General features: G+C 53.5%; 1 protein-coding gene across 5 annotated transcripts; it reads right to left on the reverse strand.

The window, feature by feature from the left end:
* Positions 1 to 1,353: 1,353 nt before the first annotated feature.
* Positions 1,354 to 20,906, reverse strand: LOC146757973 (elongin-B). 5 transcript variants are annotated; one of them, XR_014935223.1, is made up of 6 exons: positions 20,777 to 20,906; positions 15,711 to 15,845; positions 12,332 to 12,440; positions 4,113 to 4,242; positions 3,942 to 3,999; positions 1,354 to 3,819 (listed from the first exon to the last, which is right to left on the reverse strand). XR_014935223.1 is itself a non-coding variant. In XM_085518238.1 (5 exons), the coding sequence occupies exons 1-4, from the start codon at positions 20,777 to 20,779 to the stop codon at positions 4,130 to 4,132; spliced, it is 360 nt and encodes a 119-aa protein (XP_085374364.1). In that variant the 5' UTR covers positions 20,780 to 20,906; the 3' UTR covers positions 1,354 to 3,999; positions 4,113 to 4,129. The 5 variants fall into 5 exon arrangements, 3 of the variants coding, with proteins under 3 accessions (XP_085374364.1, XP_085374363.1, XP_085374362.1); XM_085518238.1 differs by having other exon boundaries at positions 1,354 to 3,999; XM_085518237.1 differs by having other exon boundaries at positions 1,354 to 3,990; positions 4,105 to 4,242.
* Between the last annotated feature and the right edge of the window lie 566 nt (positions 20,907 to 21,472).

The raw sequence follows: 21,472 nt of genomic DNA on the forward strand, positions 1-21,472 counted from the left end.
TTAATAGGGTTATGGGGTATTTGGGGCTATGGGGTTTAATGGGGGGGTATTTGGGTTTATGGGGGGGTATTTTGGTTTATGGGGGGGTATTAGGGTTTATGGGGTATTTGGGGTTATGGGGGGGGTATTTGGGGCTGTAATGGGGTATTTGGGTTTATGGGGGGGTATTTAGGTTTAAGGGGTGGTATTTTGGGTTTATGGGGGGGTATTTAGGGTTATGGGGGGTATTTTGGTTTATAATGGGGGTATTTGGGGTTCTATGGGGGTTTTATGGGGGGGTATTGGGGGTATTTGGGTTCTGGGGGGGTATTTGGGGTTCTGGGGGGGTATTTAGGTTTATGGGGGGTATTTGGGGTTATATACGGGGTATTTGGGGCTCTATGGGGTCTTTATGGGGGGGTATTGGGGTATTTGGGGCTGTAATGGGGTATTTGGGGCTGTAATGGGGTATTTGGGTTTGTAATGGGGTGGTATTTAGGTTTATGGGGGGGTATTTGGGTTTATAATGGCGGTATTTGGGGTTATGGGGGAGTACTTAAGGCTATGGGGTTTTATGGGGGGGTATTGAAGGCTATGGGGTTCTGGGAGGGTATTTGGGTTTATGGGGGGGTATTTAGGTTTATAATGGGGGTATTTGGGTTTATAATGGGGGTATTTGGGGTTATGGGGGGGTATTTGTGGCTATGGGGTTTTATGGGGTTCGGAGGGGGTATTTTGGGTTTATGGGGGGGTATTTAGGTTTATGGGGGGGGAATTGGGTTTATGGGGGGGTATTTGGGGTTCTATGGGGGTTTATGGGGGGGTATTGGGGTATTTGGGGCTGTAATGGGGTATTTGGGTTCTATGGGGGGTATTTGGGTTTATGGGGGGGTATTTGGGTTTCTATGGGGTCTTTATGGGGTCACTGCACTGGGGTCTCGTTGGGCCCCCCCCCGGGACTATGGGGAGGTATTTAGGGTTATAAAGGGGGTATTTGGGGTTATGGGGTTTATGGGGGGGTATTGGGGGTATTTGGGGTTCTGGGGGGGTATTTGGGTTTATGGGGGGGTATTTGGGGCTATAATGGGGTATTTGGGTTCTGGGGGGGTATTTGGGGTTCTGGGGGGGTATTTAGGTTTATGGGGGGGTATTTGGGGTTATATACGGGGTATTTGAGGCTCTATGGGGTCTTTATGGGGGGGTATTGGGGTATTTGGGGCTGTAATGGGGTATTTGGGTTTATAATGGGGGTATTTGGGGCTATGGGGTTTTATGGGGGGGTACTGGGGTATTTGGGGCTGTAATGGGGTATTTGGGTTTATAATGGGGTGGTATTTAGGTTTATGGGGGGGTATTTGGGTTTATGGGGGGGTATTTGGGGTTATGGGGTGGTATTTGGGTTTCTATGGGGTATTTGGGTTTATAATGGGGGTATTTGGGTTATGGGGTGGTATTTGGGTTTCTATGGGGTATTTGGGGCTGTAATGGGGTCTTTATGGGGTCACTGCACTGGGGTCTCGTTGGCCCCCCCCCGGGATTATGGGGGGGTATTTAGGGTTATAATGGGGGTATTTGGGGTTATGGGGTTATGGGGGGGTATTTAGGGTTATAATGGGGGTATTTGGGTTCTGGGGGGGTATTTGGGGTTATATACGGGGTATTGGGGGCTCTATGGGGTTTTATGGGGGGGTATTGGGGTATTTGGGGCTGTAATGGGGTATTTGGGTTTATAATGGGGGTATTTGGGTTTATAATGGGGGTATTTGTGTTTATGGGGTGGTATTTGGGTTTCTATGGGGTATTTGGGTTTATAATGGCGGTATTTGGGGTTATGGGGGGGTACTTAAGGCTATGGGGTTTTATGGGGGGGTATTGAAGGCTATGGGGTTCTGGGAGGGAATTTGGGTTTATGGGGGGGGTATTTGGGTTTATAATGGGGGTATTTGGGTTTATAATGGGGGTATTTGGGTTTATAATGGGGGTATTTGGGTTTATAATGGCGGTATTTGGGGTTATGGGGGGGTATTTGTGGCTATGGGGTTTTATGGGGTTCGGAGGGGGTATTTTGGGTTTATGGGGGGGTATTTAGGTTTATGGGGGGGGAATTGGGTTTATGGGGGGGTATTTGGGGTTCTATGGGGGTTTATGGGGGGGTATTGGGGTATTTGGGGCTGTAATGGGGTCTTTATGGGGTCACTGCACTGGGGTCTCGTTGGTATTAAGGTTATGGGGGGGTATTTGGGTTATGGGGTGGTATTTGGGGTTATGGGGTGGTATTTGGGGTTATAAAGGGGGTATTTGGGTTTCTATGGGGTATTTGGGTTTGTATGGGGTATTTGGGTTTATAATGGGGGTATTTGGGTTATGGGGTGGTATTTGGGTTTGTATGGGGTCCTTATGGGGTCACTGCACTGGGGTCTCGTTGGTATTAAGGTTATGGGGGGGTATTTGGGTTTATGGGGTGGTAATTGGGGTTATAAAGGGGGTATTTGGGTTTCTATGGGGTATTTGGGTTTGTATGGGGTATTTGGGTTTCTATGGGGTCTTTATGGGGTCACTGCACTGGGGTCTCGTTGGTATTAAGGTTATGGGGGGTATTTGGGGTTCTATGGGGTTTTATGGGGGGGTATTGGGGTATTTGGGGTTATAATGGGGTTTATGGGGGGGTATTGGGGTATTTGGGGTTATAATGGGGGTTTATGGGGGGTATTGGGGGTATTTGGGTTCTAATGGGGTCTTTATGGGGTCACTGCACTGGGGTCTCGTTGGTATTAAGGTTCTGGGGGGGTATTTGGGTTTATGGGGGGGTATTTGGGGTTTATGGGGTTTTATGGGGTTCTGGGGGGGTATATGGGGCTCTGGGGGGGTATTTAGGGTTATAATGGGGGTATTTGGGGTTATGGGGTTTTATGGGGTTCTGGGGGGGTATTTAGGGTTATAATGGGGGTATTTGGGGTTATGGGGTTTTATGGGGTTCTGGGGGGGTATTTAGGGTTATAATGGGGGTATTTGGGGTTATGGGGTTTTATGGGGTTATGGGGGGGTATTTAGGGTTATAATGGGGGTATTTGGGTTCTGGGGGGGTATTTGGGGTTATAATGGGGTTTTATGGGGGGGTATTGGGGTATTTGGGTTTGTGTGGGGTTTTATGGGGGGGTATTGGGGTATTTGGGGTTCTAATGGGGTTTTATGGGGGGGTATTGGGGTATTTGGGGTTATAATGGGGGTTTATGGGGGGGTATTGGGGTATTTGGGGCTGTAATGGGGTATTTGGGTTTATAATGGGGGTATTAGGGTTTATGGGGTGGTATTTGGGGTTCTATGGGGGTTTATGGGGGGGTATTGGGGTATTTGGGGTTATAATGGGGGTTTTATGGGGGGGTATTGGGGTATTTGGGGCTGTAATGGGGTATTTGGGTTTATAATGGGGGTATTTGGGTTATGGGGTGGTATTTGGGTTTGTATGGGGTTTTATGGGGGGGTATTGGGGTATTTGGGGTTCTAATGGGGTCCTTATGGGGTCACTGCACTGGGGTCTCGTTGGCGCCACCCCGGGATTATGGGGGTTATTTAGGGTTATAATGGGGGTATTTGGGTTTATAATGGGGGTATTTGGGTTTATAATGGGGGTATTTGGGTTTATGGGGGGGTATTTGGGGCTATAATGGGGTATTTGGGTTCTGGGGGGGTATTTGGGGTTCTATGGGGTATTTGGGGTTATAAAGGGGGTATTTGGGTTTGTATGGGGTCTTTATGGGGTCACTGGACAGGGGTCTCGTTGGCCCCCCTGGGACTATGGGGGGGTATTTAGGGTTATAATGGGGGTATTTGGGTTCTGGGGGGGTATTTGGGGTTATAATGGGGGTTTATGGGGGGGTATTGGGGTATTTGGGGTTATAATGGGGGTTTATGGGGGGGTATTGGGGTATTTGGGGTTCTATGGGGTTTTATGGGGGGGTATTGGGGTATTTGGGGTTATAATGGGGTTTTATGGGGGGTATTGGGGTATTTGGGGTTCTAATGGGGTCCTTATGGGGTCACTGCACTGGGGTCTCATTGGCATTAAGGTTATGGGGGGGTATTTGGGTTTCTATGGGGTTTTATGGGGGGGTATTGGGGTATTTGGGGTTTCTATGGGGTCCTTATGGGGTCACTGCACTGGGGTCTCGTTGGCGCCCCCGGCCGAGTCCTGGGGTTTCATCACATCGGGGAGTTCGGGGGGGCTGGAAAAGGAGTCGATGCGAAGAGCTTCAAAACACTCGTCTGCAACCACAAATGGACCAAAATCAGCTGAAATCAACCCAAAATCAACTGAAATGGGAACAAATGAGTCCAAAATGGCCCTAAAAGGACCCAAAATGGGTCCAAAAGGGACTAAAATGGGTCTAAAAGGGACTAAAATGAGCCTCAAAACACTCGTCTGCAACCACAAATGGACCAAAATCAGCTGAAATCAACCCAAAATCGACCCAAAATCAACACAAATGGGACCAAAATGGCCCCAAATGAGCCCAAAATGGCCCTAAAAGGACCCCAAAAGGACCTAAAATGAGCCCAAAATGAGCTTCAAAACACTCGTCTGGATGGAGAAATGGACCAAAATCACCACAAATCAACCCAAAATCGACCCAAAATCAACTGAAATGGGAACAAATGGGACCAAAATGGCCCCAAATGAGCCCAAAATGGGTCCAAAAGGGACTAAAATGGGTCTAAAAGGGACTAAAATGAGCCTCAAAACACTCGTCTGCAACCACAAATGGACCAAAATCACCAGAAATCAACGCAAAATCAGCACAAAATCAACCCAAAATCAACTGAAATGGGAACAAATGGGACCAAAATGGCCCCAAATGAGCCCAAAATGGGACTACAATGAGCTTCAAAACACTCGTCTGGATGGAGAAATGCACCAAAATCACCACAAATCAACCCAAAATCAACCCAAAATCGACCCAAAATCAACTGAAATGGGAACAAATGGGACCAAAATGGCCCCAAATGAGCCCAAAATGTCCCTAAAAGGAGCCCAAATGGGGCCCAAATGAGCCCAAAATGGGACTAAAATGAGCTTCAAAACACTCGTCTGCAACCACAAATGGACCAAAATCACCACAAATCAACCCAAAATCTACACAAATGGGAACAAAATGGCCCCAAATGAGCCCAAAATGGGACTAAAATGAGCCTCAAAACACTCATCTGGAATCAGAAATGGACCAAAATCAGCTGAAATCAACCCAAAATCAACCCAAAATCAACAGAAATGGGAACAAATGGGTCCAAAATGGCCCTAAAAGGACCCCAAATGAGCCCAAAATGGCCCTAAAAGGACCCCAAAAGGACCTAAAATGGGACCAAAATGAGCTTCAAAACACTCGTCTGCAACTACAAATGGACCAAAATCAGCTGAAATCAACCCAAAATCGACCCAAAATTAACAGAAATGGGAACAAATGGGTCCAAAATGGTCCTAAAAGGAGCCAAAATAGGGCCCAAATGAGCCCAAAATGGGACTAAAATGAGCCTCAAAACACTCATCTGGAACCAGAAATGGACCAAAATCAGCTGAAATCAACCCAAAATCAACACAAATGGGAACAAAATGGCCCTAAATGGACCTAAAATGGGTCCAAAAGGGACTAAAATGGGTCCAAAATTGCCCTAAAAGGACCCAAAATGGGACCAAAATGGACCCAAATGGGACCAAAATGGGTCTAAAAGGGACTAAAATGAGCTTCAAAACACTCGTCTGGATGGAGAAATGGACCAAAATCAGCTGAAATCAACCCAAAATCGACCCAAAATCGACCCAAAATCAACTGAAATGGGAACAAATGGGTCCAAAATGGCCCTAAAAGGAGCCCAAAAGGACCTAAAATGGGTCAAAATGGGAGTAAAATGGGTCCAAAATGGCCCCAAATGGCCCTAAAATGTCCCCAAATGGGACCAAAATGGCCCCAAAAGGGACCAAAATGGCCCTAAAAGGACCCAAAATGGGTCCAAAATGGCCCCAAAAGGGACCAAAATGGCCCTAAAAGGACCCAAAATGGGTCCAAAATGGCCCCAAATGGGACTAAAATGGGTCTAAAAGGGACTAAAATGAGCCCAAAATGACCCCAAAAGGACCTAAAATGGGACCAAAATGGGTCCAAAAGGGCCCAAAATGAGCTTCAAAACACTCGTCTGGATGGAGAAATGGACCAAAATCACCACAAATCAACCCAAAATCAACACAAATGGGACCAAAATGGCCCCAAATGAGCCCAAAATGGCCCTAAAAGGACCCCAAAAGGACCTAAAATGAGCCCAAAATGACCTAAAATGGGCCCAAAATGAGCTTCAAAACACTCGTCTGGATGGAGAAATGGACCAAAATCAGCTGAAATCAACCCAAAATCGACCCAAAATCAACTGAAATGGGAACAAATGGGTCCAACATGGCCCCAAATGAGCCCAAAATGGCCCTAAAAGGACCTAAAATGGGGCCCAAATGAGCCCAAAAGGACCCAAAATGGGACTAAAATGGGTCCAAAATGGCCCTAAAAGGACCCAAAATGGCCCCAAATTGGACTAAAATGGGTCCAAATGGGACCAAAATGGCCCCAAATGACCCAAAAATGGCCCTAAAAGGACCCCAAAAGGACCTAAAATGGGACCAAAATGGGTCCAAATGGGACCAAAATGGGTCCAAATGACCCTAAAAGGACCTAAAATGACCCAAAAATGGCCCCAAAATGGCCCCTGCCCCATAAGTGACCCCCAGATCCCCCCCAAATGCCCCCAAACCCCCTCCCTGTCCCATAGGTGCCCCCTCCCTGCCCCATAAGTGACCCCAAAACCCCCCTAAATGCCCCCATTCCCCCCTCCCTGCCCCATAAGTGCCCCCATTCCTCCTCTCTGCCCCATAAGTGCCCCCCAACCCCCCCCCAAATGCCCCCAAATCCCCCCCAACCTGCCATATAATGGCCCCCAAACCCCCCTCCCTGCCCCATAAGTGCCCCCCCCCGCGCCATAAGTGCCCCATAAGTGACCCACCCGCGTTGCGCAGCGCCAGCCCCACGGTGGCGGGTGCCTGTGCCCCACAACTGCCCCACAACCCCCCTCCCTGACCCAATGTGCCCCCATTCCTCCTCCCTGCCCCATAAGTGACCCCCAAACCCCTTCCCTGCCCCATAAGTGCCCCTTCCCTGCCCCATAAGTGCCCCTCCCTGCCCCATAAGTGCCCCCATTCCTCCTCCCTGCCCCATAAGTGACCCCAAATCCCCCCTAAATGCCCCCAAATCCCCCCCAAAACCCCCCTCCCTGCCCCATAAGTGCCCCCATTCCCCCTCCCAGACCCCCATAACCCCTTCCCTGCCCCATAGAGCCCCATAAGTTGTGGGTCAGACCTGCATTGCGCAGCGCCAGCCCCACGGTGGCGGGTGCCTGTGGTCTAACTGCCCCCCAACCCCCCTCCCTGCCCCATAAGTGCCCCTTCCCTGCCCCATAAGTGTCCCATTCTCCCCCTCTCTGCCCCATAAATGACCCTCAAATCCCCCCTAAATGCCCCCAAATCCCCCATAAGTGACCCCAAATCCCCCCTAAATGCCCCCAAATCCCACATAAGTGACCCCAAATCCCCCCTAAATGCCCTTCCCTGCCCCATAAGTGACCCCATTCCCCCTCCCCGCCCCATAAGTGACCCCCAAACCCCCCTCTCAGCCCCCCTTACCGCCTCCCTGACCCATAAGTGACCCCAAATCTCCCCCAAAACCCCCCTCCCTGCCCCCCATTCCCCCTCCCTGCCCCATAAGTGCCTCCCCTGCCCCCTAAGTGCCCCATAGAGCCCCACAAGTTGTGGGTCAGACCTGCATTGCGCAGCGCCAGCCCCACGGTGGCGGGTGCCTGAGGTCTAACTGCCCCCCAAGCCCCCTCCCTGCCCCATAAGTGCCCCTCCCTGCCCCATAAGTGCCCCTTCCTGCCCCATAAGTGACCCCCAATCCCCCATAAGTGACCCCAAATCCCCCCTAAATGCCCTTCCCTGCCCCATAAGTGACCCCCCTGCCCCATAAGTGCCCCCATTCCCCCTCCCTGCCCCATAAGTGACCCCTAAACCCCCCTCTCAGCCCCCCTTACCGCCTCCCTGACCCATAAGTGACCCCAAATCTCCCCCAAAACCCCCTTCCCTGCCCCATAAGTGCCCCATAGAGCCCCATAAGTTGTGGGTCAGACCTGCATTGCGCAGCGCCAGCCCCACGGTGGCGGGTGCCTGTGGTCTAACTGCCCCCCAACCCCCCTCCCTGCCCCATAAGTGCCCCTTCCTGCCCCATAAGTGACCCCCAATCCCCCATAAGTGACCCCAAATCCCCCCTAAATGCCCTTCCCTGCCCCATAAGTGACCCCCCTGCCCCATAAGTGCCCCCATTCCCCCTCCCAGACCCCCATAACCCCTTCCCTGCCCCATAAGTGACCCCAAAACCCCCCTAAATGCCCCCATTCCCCCCCTCCCTACCCCATAAGTGACTACCCCTGCCCCATAAGTGCCTCCCCTGCCCCATAAGTGCCCCATTCTCCCCCTCTCTGCCCCATAAGTGACCCCCAAATCCCCCCTAAATGCCCATGAATCCCCCATAAGTGACCCCAAATCCCCCCTAAATGTCCTTCCCTGCCCCATAAGTGACCCCCCTGCCCCATAAGTGCCCCCATTCCCCCTCCCTGCCCCATAAGTGACCCCTAAACCCCCCTCTCAGCCCCCCTTACCGCCTCCCTGACCCATAAGTGACCCCAAATCTCCCCCAAAACCCCCTTCCCTGCCCCATAAGTGCCCCATAGAGCCCCATAAGTTGTGGGTCAGACCTGCATTGCGCAGCGCCAGCCCCACGGTGGCGGGTGCCTGTGGTCTAACTGCCCCCCAAACCCCCTCCCTGCCCCATAAGTGACCCCCATTCCTTCTCCCTGCCCCATAAGTGACCCCAAACCCCCCTAAATGCCCCCTCCCTGCCCCATAAGTGCCCCCATTCCTTCTCCCAGCCCCATAAGTGACCCCAAATCCCCCCTAAATGCCCATGAATCCCCCCCAAAACCCCCCTCCCTGCCCCCCAACCCCCCTCCCTGCCCCATAAGTACCCCCCTGCCCCATAAGTGACCCACCTGCATTGCGCAGCGCCAGCCCCACGGTGGCGGGTGCCTGAGGTCTAACTGCCCCAAAACCCCCCTCCCTGCCCCATAAGTGCCCCTATTCCCCCTCTCTGCCCCATAAGTGACCCCCATTCCTTCCCCCTGCCCCATAAGTGACCCCAAACCCCCCTAAATGCCCCCTCCCTGCCCCATAAGTGCCCCCATTCCTTCTCCCAGCCCCATAAGTGACCCCAAATCCCCCCTAAATGCCCATGAATCCCCCCCAAAACCCACCTCCCTGCCCCCCAACCCCCCTCCCTGCCCCATAAGTGACTCCCCTGCCCCATAAGTGACCCACCTGCGTTGCGCAGCGCCAGCCCCACGGTGGCGGGTGCCTGAGGTCTAACTGCCCCCCAACCCCCCTCCCTGACCCAACGTGCCCCCATTCCTCCTCCCTGCCCCATAAGTGACCCCCAAACCCCCTCCCTGCCCCATAAGTGCCCCTTCCCTGCCCCATAAGTGCCCCTCCCTGCCCCATAAGTGCCCCCAAATCCCCCCCAAAACCCCCTCCCTGCCCCCCAACCCCCCTCCCTGCCCCATAAGTACCCCCCTGCCCCATAAGTGACCCACCTGCATTGCGCAGCGCCAGCCCCACGGTGGCGGGTGCCTGAGGTCTAACTGCCCCCCAACCCCCCTCCCTGCCCCATAAGTGACCCCAAATCCCCCCTAGATGCCCTTCCCTGCCCCATAAGTGACCCCCCTGCCCCATAAGTGCCCCCATTCCCCCTCCCTGCCCCATAAGTGACCCCCAAACCCCCCTCTCAGCCCCCCTTACCGCCTCCCTGCCCCATAAGTGACCCCAAATCCCCCCCAAAACCCACCTCCCTGCCCCATAAGTGCCCCATAGAGCCCCACAAGTTGTGGGTCAGACCTGCATTGCGCAGCGCCAGCCCCACGGTGGCGGGTGCCTGAGGTCTAACTGCCCCCCAACCCCCCTCCCTGCCCCATAAGTGACCCCAAATCCCCCCTAAATGCCCTTCCCTGCCCCATAAGTGACCCCCCTGCCCCATAAGTGCCCCCATTCCCCCTCCCTGCCCCATAAGTGACCCCCAAACCCCCCTCTCAGCCCCCCTTACCGCCTCCCTGCCCCATAAGTGACCCCAAATCCCACCCAAAACCCACCTCCCTGCCCCATAAGTGACCCCAAACACCCTCTCTGCCCCATAAGTGCCCCCCAACCCCCCCCCCAAATGCCCCCAAATCCCCCCCAACCTGCCGTATAATGGCCCCAAAACCCCCCTCCCTGCCCCATAAGTGACTACCCCTGCCCCATAAGTGCCTCCCCTGCCCCATAAGTGTCCCATTCTCCCCCTCTCTGCCCCATAACTGACCCCAAATCCCTCCTAAATGCCCATGAATCCCCCATAAGTGACCCCTCCCTGCCCCATAAGTGCCCCCAATCCCCTCCTGCCCCATAAGTGCCCCTTCCCTGCCCCATAAGTGCCCCTCCTGCCCCACAAGTGCCCCCATTCCCCCTCCCTGCCCCATAAGTGACCCCAAATCCCCCCCAAATCCCCCCTAAATGCCCCCTCCCTGCCCCGTAAGTGCCCCATAGAGCCCCATAAGTTGTGGGTCAGACCCACCCGCGTTGCGCAGCGCCAGCCCCACGGTGGCGGGTGCCTGAGCTCTAACTGCCCCCCAACCCCCCTCCCTGCCCCATAAGTGCCCCCATTTCCCCTCCCAGACCCCCATAACCCCTTCCCTGCCCCATAAGTGACCCCAAATCCCCCCCAAAACCCCCCTCCCTGCCCCCCATTCCCCCTCCCTGCCCCATAAGTGACCCCCCTGCCCCATAAGTGCCCCCATTCCCCCTCCCTGCCCCATAAGTGCCCCATAGAGCCCCATAAGTTGTGGGTCAGACCTGCATTGCGCAGCGCCAGCCCCACGGTGGCGGGTGCCTGAGGTCTAACTGCCCCCCAACCCCCCTCCCTGCCCCATAAGTGACCCCAAATCCCCCCTAAATGCCCCCATTCCCCCCCTCCCTGCCCCATAAGTGACTACCCCTGCCCCAAAAGTGCCCCCCCTGCTCCATAAGTGTCCCATTCTCCCCCTCTCTGCCCCATAACTGACCCCAAATCCCTCCTAAATGCCTATGAATCCCCCATAAGTGACCCCTCCCTGCCCCATAAGTGCCCCCAATCCCCTCCTGCCCCATAAGTGCCCCTTCCCTGCCCCATAAGTGCCCCTCCTGCCCCACAAGTGCCCCCATTCCCCCTCCCTGCCCCATAAGTGACCCCAAATCCCCCCCAAATCCCTCCTAAATGCCCCCTCCCTGCCCTGTAATTGCCCCATAGAGCCCCATAAGTTGTGGGTCAGACCCACCCGCGTTGCGCAGCGCCAGCCCCACGGTGGCGGGTGCCTGAGGTCTAACTGCCCCCCAACCCCCCTCCCTGCCCCATAAGTGCCCCCATTTCCCCTCCCAGACCCCCATTCCCCCCCTCCCTGCCCCATAAGTGCCCCTTCCCTGCCCCATAAGTGCCCCCATTCCTCCTCCCTGCCCCATAAGTGACCCCAAACCCCCCTAAATGCCCCCAAATCCCCCATAAGTGCCCCGAAATCCCCCCATAACCCCCTTCCCTGCCCCATAAGTGACCCCATTCCCCCTCCCTGCCCCATAAGTGCCCCCATTCCTCCTCCCTGCCCCATAAGTGCCCCCAAATTCCCCCCATTCCCCCCCTCCCTGCCCCATAAGTGACCCCCCTGCCCCATAAGTGGCCCCATAAGTGACTCCCCTGCCCCATAAGTGACCCCAAATCCCCCCTAAATGCCCCCAAATCCCCCCCAAAACCCCCCTCTCAGCCCCCCATTCCCCCTCCCTGCCCCATAAGTGCCTCCCCTGCCCCATAAGTGACCCACCCGCGTTGCGCAGCGCCAGCCCCACGGTGGCGGGTGCCTGAGGTCTAACTGCCCCCCAACCCCCCTCCCTGCCCCATAAGTGACCCCAAACCCCCCCTAAATGCCCATGAATCCCCCATAAGTGACCCCAAATCAACCCTAAATGCCCTTCCCTGCCCCATAAGTGCCCCCATTCCCCCTCCCTGCCCCATAAGTGCCCCTCCCTGCCCCATAAGTGCCCCCATTCCTCCTCCCTGCCCCATAAGTGACCCCAAATCCCCCCTAAATGCCCCCAAATCCCCCCCAAAACCCCCCTCCCTGCCCCATAAGTGCCTCCCCTGCCCCATAAGTGACCCACCCGCATTGCGCAGCGCCAGCCCCACGGTGGCGGGTGCCTGAGGTCTGGCCGTTTGGCTGGTGAACCCACAGTCCCCCAACGTCTTCGAGTCGTCCAACAGCTGCTCGTCCTGTGGGGCACAGCCACATATAGGGACAGTGGGACCCCATAGGGACCCCATAGGGACATATAGGGACAGTGAGACTCCATAGGGACCCCACAGACCCCATAGAGACCCCATAGAGACCCCATAGGGACATATAGGGACATATAGGGACAGTGAGACCCCATAGAGACCCCATAGAGCCCATAGAGACCCCATTGAGGCCCTATAGACCCAACAGAGACCCCATAGAGACCCCATAGAGACCCCATAGACACATAGGGACACAGTGAGACACCCCATAGGGACATAGCGACCCCATAGACACATAGGGACATATAGGGACAGTGAGACCCCATAGGGACCCTATAGAGACCCCATAGACACATAGGGACATATAGGGACAGTGAGACCCCATAGGGACCCCATAGAGCCCATAAAGCCCCATAGATCCCATAAAGACCCCATAGACACATAGGGACATATAGGGACAGTGAGACCCCATAGAGACCCCATAGACCCCATAGACCCCATAGAGACCCCATAGACACATAGGGACATATAGGGACAGTGAGACCCCATAGAGACCCCATAGGGACCCCATAGACCCCATAGAGACCCCATAGACACATAGGGACATATAGGGACAGTGAGACCCCATAGAGACCCCATAGGGACCCCATAGACACACAGGGACATATAGGGACATTGAGACCCCACAGAGACCCCATAGGGACCCCATAGACACATAGGGACATATAGGGACAGTGAGACCCCATAGGGACCCCATAGAGCCCATAGACCACATAGACCCCATAAAGCCCCATAGGGACACATTGAGACCCCACAGGAACCCCATAGACCCATAGGGACACATTGGGACCCCATAGCGACCCCATAGACCCTACAGACCCCATAGACCCCATAACTCCCACATTATAGAGCCCTATAAAGCCTCATAAAGCCCCATAGACCCCATAGAGCCCCATAAAGGCCCATAGACCCCATAGGACCCCATAGAAACCCCATAGACACCACAGAGCCCCATAGAAACCCCATAGGGCCTCATAAAGCCCCATAGATACCCCATAGAGCCCCAAAGAGACCCCATAGAGACCCCATAGAGCCCCACAGACCCCATAGAGACCCCATGGAGCCCCACAGAGACCCTATAGAGCTCCATAGACCCCCATAGATACCCTACAGAGCCCCATAGAGACCCATAGAGACCCCATAGAGACCCATAGGACCCCATAGCGCCCCATAGACCCCATAGAGACCCCATAGACCCCATAGAGACCCCATAGACCCCACAGAGAACCTATAGAGCCCCATAAGCCCCCATAGAGCCCCACAGACCCCAAAGAGCCCCATAGAGACCCTATAGAGCCCCATAGACCCCATAGAGACCCATAGAGACCCATAGAGACCCCATAGAGCCCCATAGAGACCCCATAGAGACCCATAGAGCCCCATAGGACCCCATAGACACCCCATAGACTCCATAGGGACCCCATAGACTCCACAGACCCCATAGAGCCCCATAGGACCCTATAGAGACCCCATAGACCCCAATAGGACCCTATAGACCCCATAGACCCCATAGAGAACCTATAGAACCCCATAGACCCCATAGAGACCCTACAGAGCCCCATAGAGACCCCATAGAGCCCCATAGGGACCCCATAGAAACCCATAGGACCCCATAGGACCCCATAGACCCCATAGAGACCCATAGAGCCCCATAGAGCCCCACAGGACCCCATAAAGCCCCATAGACCCCATAGAGCCCCATAGAGACCCCATAGACCCCATAGACCCCAACAGGACCCTATAGACCCCATAGACCCTATAGAAACCCCATAGAGACCCACAGAGCCCCATAGAGACCCCATAGAGAACCTATAGAACCCCATAGACCCTATAGACCCCATAGAGACCCACAGAGACCCCACAGACCCCATAGGACCCCATAGAGACCCCATAGACCCTACAGACCCCATAACTCCCACATTATAGAGCCCATAGACCCCAATAGGACCCTATAGAGACTCCATAGACCCTATCGAGAACCCATAAAGCCCCATAGAGCCCTTAGAGACCCCATAGAGCCCCATAGACCCCATAGATCCCACCTTATAGAGCCCATAGACCCTATAGAAACCCCATAGAGACCCACAGAGCCCCATAAAGCCCCATAGAGCCCCATAGAGACCCCATAGACCCCATAGAGCCCCATAAAGCCCCATAGGACCCCATAGAGCCCCATAGAGCCCTTAGAGACCCCATAAACCCCAATAGGACCCTATAGACCCCATAGAGCCCCATAGACCCCATAGACCCTACAGACTCCATAGGACCCCATAGAGACCCTATTAAGCCCTATAGAGACCCCATAGAGCCCCATAAAGCCCCATAGGACCCCATAGAGCCCCATAGACCCCATAGAGCCCCATAGGACCCCATAGAGCCCCATAGAGACCCTATAGAGCCCATAGACCCCATAGAGCCCCATAGAGACCCCATAGACCCCATGGAGAACCTATAGAACCCCATAGACCCTATAGGACCACATAAAGCCCCATAGAGACCCCATAGAGACCCATAAAGCCCCATAGGACCCCACAGAGACCTCATAGAGCCCCAAAGAGCCCCATAGAGACCCTATAGAGCCCCATAGACCCCAATAGGACCCTATAGACCCCATAGACCCTATAGAAACCCCATAGAGACCCACAGAGCCCCATAGAGACCCCATAGAGAACCTATAGAACCCCATAGACCCTATAGACCCCATAGAGACCCCATAGAGCCCCATAGAACCCCACAGAGACCCCACAGAGTCCCATAGGACCCTATAGACCCCATAGACCCCATAGAGCCTCATAGAGACCCATAGAGACCCCACAGAGCCCCATAGACCCCATAGAGCCCCATAGAGACCCCACAGAGCCCATAGAGACCCCATAGACCCCATAGAGAACCTATAGAACCCCATAGACCCTATAGGACCACATAAAGCCCCATAGAGACCCCATAGAGCCCCATAGAGACCCCATAGGACCCCATAAAGCCCCATAGACCCTACAGACCCCATAGGACCCCATAGAGCCCCACAGAGACCCCACAGAGCCCCATAGGACCCCATAGAGACCCTATAGACCCCATAGACCCTATAGAAACCCCATAGAGACCCCATAGACCCCATAGAGAACCTATAGACCCCACAGAGCCCCATAGGACCCCATAGAGACCCCATAGAGACCCATAGAACCCCATAGACCCCATAGGTCCCACCTTATAGAGCCTCTGTTCCTCCGGGGGCCGTTTTAGGATCCCTTCCACGATCCTTTTGAGCTCCAACACGGTGCTGGACTCCTTGGCATCGGTAAATATGGTCGTCTTATGGCGGCGGATCATCAGGAACACGTCCTATATAGGGTTATATGGGGTTATATGGGATATATGGGGTTATATGGGGTTATATGGGATATATGGGGTTATATGGGGTTATATGGGATATATGGGGTTATATGGGGTTATATGGGATATATGGGGTTATATGGGGTTATATGGGATATATGGGGGGATATGGGGTTCCCTTGGCATCAGTAAATATGGTCGTCTTATGGCGGCGGATCATCAGGAACACGTCCTATATGGGATTATATAGGGTTATATGGGATATATAGGGTTATATAGGATCATATAGGGTTATATGGGGTTATATGGGGTTATATGGGGTTATATGGGGTTATATGGGGGGATATGGGGGGATATGGGGGGATATGGGGTTATATGGGGTTATATGGGGTTATATGGGGGGATATGGGGTTATATGGGGTTATATGGGGGGCTATGGGGGGATATGGGGTTATATGGGGGGATATGGGGTTATATGGGGTTATATGGGGTTATATGGGGGGATATGGGGTTATATGGGGGGATATGGGGGGATATGGGGGGATATGGGGTTATATGGGGTTATATGGGGTTATATGGGGTTCCCTTGGCATCAGTAAATATGGTCGTCTTATGGCGGCGGATCATCAGGAACACGTCCTATGTAGGATTATATAGGGTTATATGGGGTTATATGGGGTTATATGGGGTTATATGGGGATATATGGGGTTATATGGGGTTATATGGGGGGATATGGGGTTATATGGGGTTATATGGGGTTATATGGGGGGATATGGGGTTATATGGGGGGATATGGGGGATATAGGGGGATATGGGAGGATATATGGGGATATATGGGGTTATATGGGGTTATATGGGGTTATATGGGGTTATATGGGGGGATATGGGGTTATATGGGGTTATATGGGGTTATATGGGGTTATATGGGGTTATATGGGATATATGGGGTTATATGGGGTTATATGGGGGGATATGGGGTTATATGGGGTTATATGGGGTTATATGGGGTTATATGGGTTATATGGGTTATATGGGGTTATATGGGGGGATATGGGGTTATATGGGGTTATATGGGGTTATATGGGGTTATATGGGGTTATATGGGGTTATATGGGTTATATGGGGTTATATGGGGGGATATGGGGTTATATGGGGTTATATGGGGTTATATGGGGTTATATAGGGTTATATAGGATCATATAGGGTTATATGGGGTTATATGGGGGGATATGGGGTTATATGGGGGGATATGGGGTTCTATGGGGGGATATGGGGTTATATGGGGTTATATGGGGTTATATGGGGATATATGGGGTTCTATGGGGTTATATGGGGGGATATGGGGTTATATGGGGTTATATGGGGGGATATGGGGTTATATGGGGTTATATGGGGTTATATGGGGGGATATGGGGTTATATGGGGGGATATGGGGTTATATGGGGTTATATGGGGTTATATGGGATATATGGGGTTATATGGGGGGATATGGGGTTATATGGGGTTATATGGGGTTATATGGGGTTCTATGGGGTTCCCTTGGCATCGGTAAATATGGTCGTCTTATGGCGGCGGATCATCAGGAACACGTCCTATATAGGGTTATATAGGGTTATATGGGATCATATGGGGTTATATGGGGGTATATGGGGTTATATGGGGGGATATGGGGTTATATGGGGTTATATGGGGTTATATGGGGGGATATGGGGTTATATGGGGTTATATGGGGTTATATGGGGTTATATGGGGTTATATGGGGGGATATGGAGGGTTATATGGGGTTATATGGGGTTATATGGGGTTATATGGGGGGATATGGGGTTATATGGGGTTATATGGGGTTATATGGGGGGATATGGGGGGATATGGGGTTATATGGGGTTATATGGGGTTATATGGGGGGATATGGGGGGATATGGGGTTATATGGAGGGTTATATGGGGTTATATGGAGGGTTATATGGGGTTATATGGGGGGATATGGGGTTATATGGGGGGATATGGGGTTATATGGGGTTATATGGGGTTATATGGGGTGCTATGGGGTTCCCTTGGCATCAGTAAATATGGTCGTCTTATGGCGGCGGATCATCAGGAACACGTCCTATATGGGGTTATATAGGATCATATAGGGTTATATGGGATATATGGGGGGATATGGGGGGATATGGGGTTATATGGGGTTATATGGGGTTATATGGGATTATATGGGGGGATATGGGGTTATATGGGGTTATATGGGGGGATATGGGGGGATATGGGGTTATATGGGGTTATATGGGGTGATATGGGGTTATATGGGGTTATAGGGGGTTATATGGGGTTATATAGGGTTATATGGGGTTATATGGGGTTATATGGGGTTATATGGGGTTATATGGGGGGATATGGGGTTATATGGGGTTATATGGGGTTATATGGGGGGATATGGGGGGATATGGGGTTATATGGGGGGATATGGGGTTATATGGGGGGATATGGGGTTATATGGGGTTCTATGGGGGGATATGGGGTTATATGGGGTTATATGGGGGGATATGGGGTTATATGGGGTTATATGGGGTTATGTGGGGTATATGGGGAACACGTCCTATACAGACCCCATAAAGCCCCATAGATCCATAAGGACCCCATAGGGACCCCAGAGACCCCATAGGGCCTCATAGACCCATAAGGAACCCATAGGGACCCCACAGACCCCATAGGGCCCTATAGACCCATAGGGACCCCATAGGGATCCCACAGTGCCCCATAGATCCCTTTATGGCCCCATAGGGACCCCATAGACCCATAAGGACCCCAAAAGGACCCCATAGGGACCCCACAGGGAACCCATAGGCACCCCATAGAGCCCCAGGGACCCTATAGGGTCCCATAAAACCATAAGGACCCCATATGGCCCCATACACCCAATATGGACCCATAGACCCCATAGGGGCCCATAGGGACCCCATATGACCCCACAGACCCCATAGGGACCCCATAGAGCCCCATAGAGTCCCATAGACTCCATAGGATCCCTTTATGGCCCCATAGAGACCCCATAGGGACCCCATAGAGCCCCATAGACTCATAAGGACCCCATAGAGACCCCATAGAGACCCCATAGAGACCCCATAGAGACCCCATAGAGACCCCATAGACCCCATAGGACCCCATAGAACTCCATGGAGTCCCATAGAGACCCCATAGAGTCCCATAGAGACCCCATAGGACCCCATTGAGCCCCACAGAGACCCCATAGACACCCCATAGTGCCCCATAGAGACCGCATAGAGCCCCATAGAGCCCCACAGACCCCATAGGACCCCATAAGGACCCCATAGGAACCCCATAGGAACCCATAGAGACCCTATAGACCCCATAGAGACCCCATAGACCCCATAGACCCCATAGAGACCCATAGACCCCATAGAGACCCATAGAGACCCCACAGAGACCCCATAGACCTCATAGGACCCCATTGAGCCCCATAGACTCATAAGGACCCCATAGAGACCCCATAGACACCCCATAGAGACCCCACAGAGCCCCATAGAGTCCCATAGAGACCCCATAGGACCCCATTGAGCCCCATAGAGACCCCATAGACACCCCATAGTGCCCCATAGAGACCGCATAGAGCCCCATAGACCCCATAGGACCCCATAGAGCCCCATAGAGACCGCATAGAGCCCCATAGAGCCCCATAGAGCCCCATAGGACCCCATAAGGACCCCATAGGAACCCCATATGACCCCATAGAGACCCTATAGACCCCATAGAGACCGCATAGACCCCACAGACCCCATAGAGACCCATAGACCCCATAGAGACCCCCTAGAACCCATAGGGCCCCATAGACCCCATAGAAACCCCATAGAGGCCCACAGAGACCCCATAGGGACCCCATAGAGCCCCATAGAGCCCCATAGACACCCCATAAAGACCCCATAGACCCCATAGGGACCCCATAGAGACCCCATAGAGCCCCATAACACCCCATAGAGACCCCATATACCTCATAGGGACCCCACAGAGCCCCATAGAGACCCCATAGAGCCCCATAGAGACCCCATATACCTCATAGGACCCATAGAGCCCCATAGAGCCCCGTAGGGCCCCATAGACCCCATAGAGTCCCACAGAGACCCCATAGGACCCCACTGAGCCCCATAGAGACCCCATAGACACCCCATAGTGCCCCACAGAGACCCCATATCACCCCATAGGACCCCATAGAGACCCCATAGAGCCCCATAGGACCCCATAGAGACCCACAGAACCCCATAGGACCCCATAGAGACCCCATAGAACCCCATAGGACCCCATAGAGACCCCATAGGACCCTATAGAGACCCCATAGAGCCCCATAGGACCCCATAGAGACCCCATAGAGCCCCATAGGACCCCATAGAGACCCCATAGACCCCATAGAGACCCCCTAGACCCCATAGGGCCCCATAGACCCCATAGAGACCCCCTAGACCCCATAGGGCCCCATAGACCCCATAGGGACCCCATAGACCCCATAGGGACCCCATAGGGACCCCAGAGACCCCATAGAGACCCCATAGACCCCATAGAGCCCCATAGAGACCCCATAGACTCCATAGACCCCATAGAACTCCATGGAGTCCCATAGAGACCCCATAGGACCCCACTGAGCCCCATAGAGACCCCATAGACACCCCATAGTGCCCCATAGAGACCGCACAGAGCCCCATAGACCCCATAGGACCCCATAAGGACCCCATAGGAACCCCATAGGAACCCATAGAGCCCCATAGAGACCCCATAGACCCCATAGAGCCCCATAGAGACCCCATAGACCCCATAGAGCCCCATAGAGACCCCATAGACCCCATAGAGACCCATAGAGACCCCATAGACCTCATAGGACCCCATTGAGCCCCATAGGGACCCCATAGACCCCATTAAATCCCCCCCCCCGTTACCATCTCGCTCCGTTCCTATCCCGGCACTCCCCGCGGGCCGGAAATGCTCTCTACTTCCGCTTCCGGTTGCTGTATATCGACCCCTCCTCTTCGTTTAATTTCACTTCCGCTTCCGGTTTCTCCGCCTACATCCGGTGTGGGCGCCGCCATTTTGGGCACCAGCGCGCCGCCATCTTGGAGTGGGGGAGGGGAGAGTGGGAGGTTCTATAGGGGATCTATGGGGTCTGTGGGGACATATGGGGTTATATGGGGTTCTATGGGGCGTTATGGGATTATATGGGGTTATATGGGGTTATATGGGGTATTATATGGGGTTCTATGGGGTTCTATGGGGTTATATGGGTTATATGGGGTGTTATGGGGCGTTATGGGGTTCTATGGGGTTATATGGGGTTATATGGGGGGATATGGGGTTATATGGGGTTATATGGGGTTATATGGGGTTATATGGGGTGTTCTATGGGGTGTTATGGGGTCATATGGGGTCCCTATGGGGTATTATATGGGGTTTATGGGGTGTTATGGGGTCATATGGTGTCCCTATGGGGTGTTATATGGGGTTCTATGGGGTGTTATGGGGTCATATGGGGTTCTATGGGGTGTTATGGGGTTCTATAGGGCCATATGGGGTCCCTGTCGGGTCCTTATGGGTCTATGGGGCCCTATGGGGTCTGTTGGGTCTCTATGGGGTCCTTA

Source organism: Coturnix japonica, chromosome 17, assembly GCF_054131305.1.
Source record: "Coturnix japonica strain WE chromosome 17, WE-NBRP24, whole genome shotgun sequence".
NCBI classification, from domain to species: Eukaryota; Metazoa; Chordata; class Aves; order Galliformes; family Phasianidae; genus Coturnix; species Coturnix japonica.

Excerpts from the sequence above, each read along its gene's own strand:
- LOC146757973 (XM_085518238.1), bottom strand. Across the intron at positions 12,441-15,710 it reads AGGAACAGAGGCTCTATAAG|GACGAGCAGCTGTTGGACGA; the intron begins GTGGGACCTATG and ends TGTGCCCCACAG. Across the intron at positions 4,243-12,331 it reads GCTGGCGCTGCGCAATGCGG|ACGAGTGTTTTGAAGCTCTT; the intron begins GTGGGTCACTTA and ends TTGTGGTTGCAG.